Here is a 2,500-nt window from a genome sequence, read left to right as displayed (position 1 = left end):
GAGGGAGTGAACGTGATCATGGACGAAAGGCTGAAGGTAGACTCGACAGTCGACGACGGCAGTGCGCTGTGTGTTGATGGCGGATAGGGTGTTCCTGGGACACTGGGAGTTGATGGGACACTGGGCTTTATTGGGATCGAATTGGATGGGATGCTAGGAGCTGATAGGACACTAGGAGTTGAAGACACATAAAGAATGGATGGGACGCTAGGAGCTGTCGAGATGCTGAGACTTGATGGAGCACCGGAAGTTGAAGAAACAATGGAAGCCGAAGAAGCGTTTGGAGAGAATGAGACGCTGGCTGATGAGGAAGTAGTTGAAGAGGAGACGACGGTGACGAAAGGCGACTTAAAGGACGTCGCTGCCGGCGGCTGGACGGAGCAAGAGCCATCAGGATGGAGGTGGTAGAGTGAGGGCGTCCCCTGAGCGTGGTCCGGGCGAGGGGACGTCAAGACTACGCTTTCAGGCAGCGTGGGCGTCGGACGAACGACTTGGGCCCCTGTGGTTGGGTCTGGGTACAGGTTCGGGTTCGGGTACGAAGAAGTTCTCCGAGTCTCTGTTTTGCTCGAGTCGGAGAAGCTGACCGAAATCTTCAAGCCGGGAGACGGATGGAAAGGAACGAGCCTCGGACACGTTTCTCCCGAGGCTTCAGAAGAGGCCAGTCTGACTTCGCCGACGCCCTGGGAACCCTTCACGGAAAGCGCTTGGCCTCCTGTCTCGGCGGAGAGAAAAGAGAGACCTTGTTCCCGGCCGGAGGGTGGGGGCGGGAAGGCCGTCTCCTGAATGACGTCCAAAGCGGGAGAGGCGTCGTCTTCAGATAGCGGAAGGAGGGGCGGCGGAGGCGGCAGAAAGGAGGGTGAGAGGGCGTCCGCAAAACCTGAAGAGCTCTTAAAGCCGGTCGTGAAGGGGGCCGACGCCGCCTCGGACACGCTGTACAGATATCCCTCCTGCGGCCGACTCGCTAGGGTCACGAGACGAGGCCCCCCGAAGGACGAGTTGGACGACAGCTGGTTCGAGAACGACATGCTGGAGTAGTCAGCGGACGACGAGTCTCCGAGCCTCGAGGGAACGCCAAAGCTGGTTGAGTGAGGGGCGGCGGACTCGAGCGAGGATTCGCTTGTGGGCGGCAGGGGCGGGGCATCAAAGGTAGGTAGCGTGGTTCCAGGGGGCAGAACGAGTGCCACTTGGCCAGATGCAAGACGAGCAGGCACGAGGGTCACGCCGGCACCCACCGTGACGGGGCCCTGCGTGGAAGCGGCATCCACGAGAGCCGGGTCGCCTGGCACCGGCCGCCGGAAGGGCATGTCACCCGCCGTGCCAGAAGGCCGCTCCGCCAGGCCAACCAAGGTCGTGCTGGAGTCCGCGACGGTAGTGACAGTGAGGGGCGGCGCAACGGGAGCCGAGGAAGAGGAAGACGAGGGTGTAGTGGGCGTGAGGGTGACGACGCCCCCGCCCACGACGACGCTGGAGCTGCCAGGAACCAAACCACTGCCTGCAGACACTCCCGCAGGTTGACCCATCAGGCTCTTAGTGACGGAGTTGAGGTGAGCGATGACCTTTGTCTGCAGGTCGTGGGGGACATTGCCGCCCATGTTGGCCAAGTATCGCGTCACCTCGACGGCGCATTGAGTGAATCCCGCCCGGTACTTGCCCTTCTCGTCGCCGCCCGTCGCACGCCCACGCACGCCCGCGAGGTCGTGTCGGTGGAGGGCCTGCACGTGGCGTACTGTCATCTCCAGAATGTCGGCCTTCTCGAGCTTGCTGTAACGGGAAGGCTGCGGAAATGAGAGAAAAAAGTATGTTAGTAACCACCCAGAAAAACAGGAGAGGGAGGGAGAAAAGGGGAATGAGTAAATGAGATAGCAAAAAAAAAAAAAAAAAAAAAAAAAAAAAAAAAAAAAAAAAAAAAAAAAAAATAATATATATATATATATATATATATATATATATATATATATATATATATATATATATATATAATAATAATAAAAGGACGAAATACGCCCCTTCCCCCTAAAAAGTCATCCCTTTAAAAAGGAATACAAAAAGAACATCCATATGACCACCGGAAAAAAAAACAATCCCCACCAACCACACCGCACACACGCAAACACACACACACACACACACATACACACAACCAAAAGAAACAACACCAAAAAACGACCAAAGTACTCCCTCCCCCTCCTCCTTCCCCTTCCCCTCCTCCTCCTCCCCAAAAAATACAAAAAGAAAAAGTCTAGTTGTTATTCACGTTACACACATAAGCACACAAGCACACAAACACCAATAACAAGAACCAACACAAACAAACACACACACGCGCAAACCCAAGCACACCTTTCCTCACAAACAAACACACACAAGCACAAACCCAAGCACACATATCCTCACAAACAAACACACACACACACAAAGAGAAGAGAAAGAGTGGTCGTTACTCACGTCCTTCTTGAGGGCCTCCAACACCAGCGTCTTCAGGTCGTTGAGACAGCGGTTG

General features: G+C 54.9%; 2 protein-coding genes across 2 annotated transcripts in view; both read right to left on the bottom strand.

The window, feature by feature from the left end:
* Window positions 1-2,500, bottom strand: part of LOC147467434 (uncharacterized) — a gene marked incomplete at its 5' end in the record, with an annotated part of 10,850 nt that overhangs the window by 4,148 nt on the left and 4,202 nt on the right. The window lies entirely within an intron of this gene.
* LOC122259586 (uncharacterized) overlaps window positions 1-2,500 on the bottom strand; it is a 7,647-nt gene that overhangs the window by 1,265 nt on the left and 3,882 nt on the right. Inside the window, exons 2-3 of the mRNA XM_043026460.2 lie at window positions 2,446-2,500; window positions 1-1,775 (exon numbers count right to left, since the gene is read on the bottom strand). The exon at window positions 1-1,775 is cut by the window's left edge and continues 1,265 nt beyond it; the exon at window positions 2,446-2,500 is cut by the window's right edge and continues 41 nt beyond it. Of these exons, the coding sequence (XP_042882394.2) occupies window positions 1-1,775; window positions 2,446-2,500 (1,830 nt within the window). The remainder of the gene's footprint in view (window positions 1,776-2,445) is intronic.

Source organism: Penaeus japonicus, unplaced genomic scaffold, assembly GCF_977035675.1.
Source record: "Penaeus japonicus unplaced genomic scaffold, GWHDUDI00000001_assembly GWHDUDI00000036, whole genome shotgun sequence".
Classification (NCBI taxonomy): Eukaryota; Metazoa; Arthropoda; class Malacostraca; order Decapoda; family Penaeidae; genus Penaeus; species Penaeus japonicus.
Note: the sequence above shows the minus strand (reverse complement) of the source record. Positions and strands in the feature narration are given on the sequence as shown.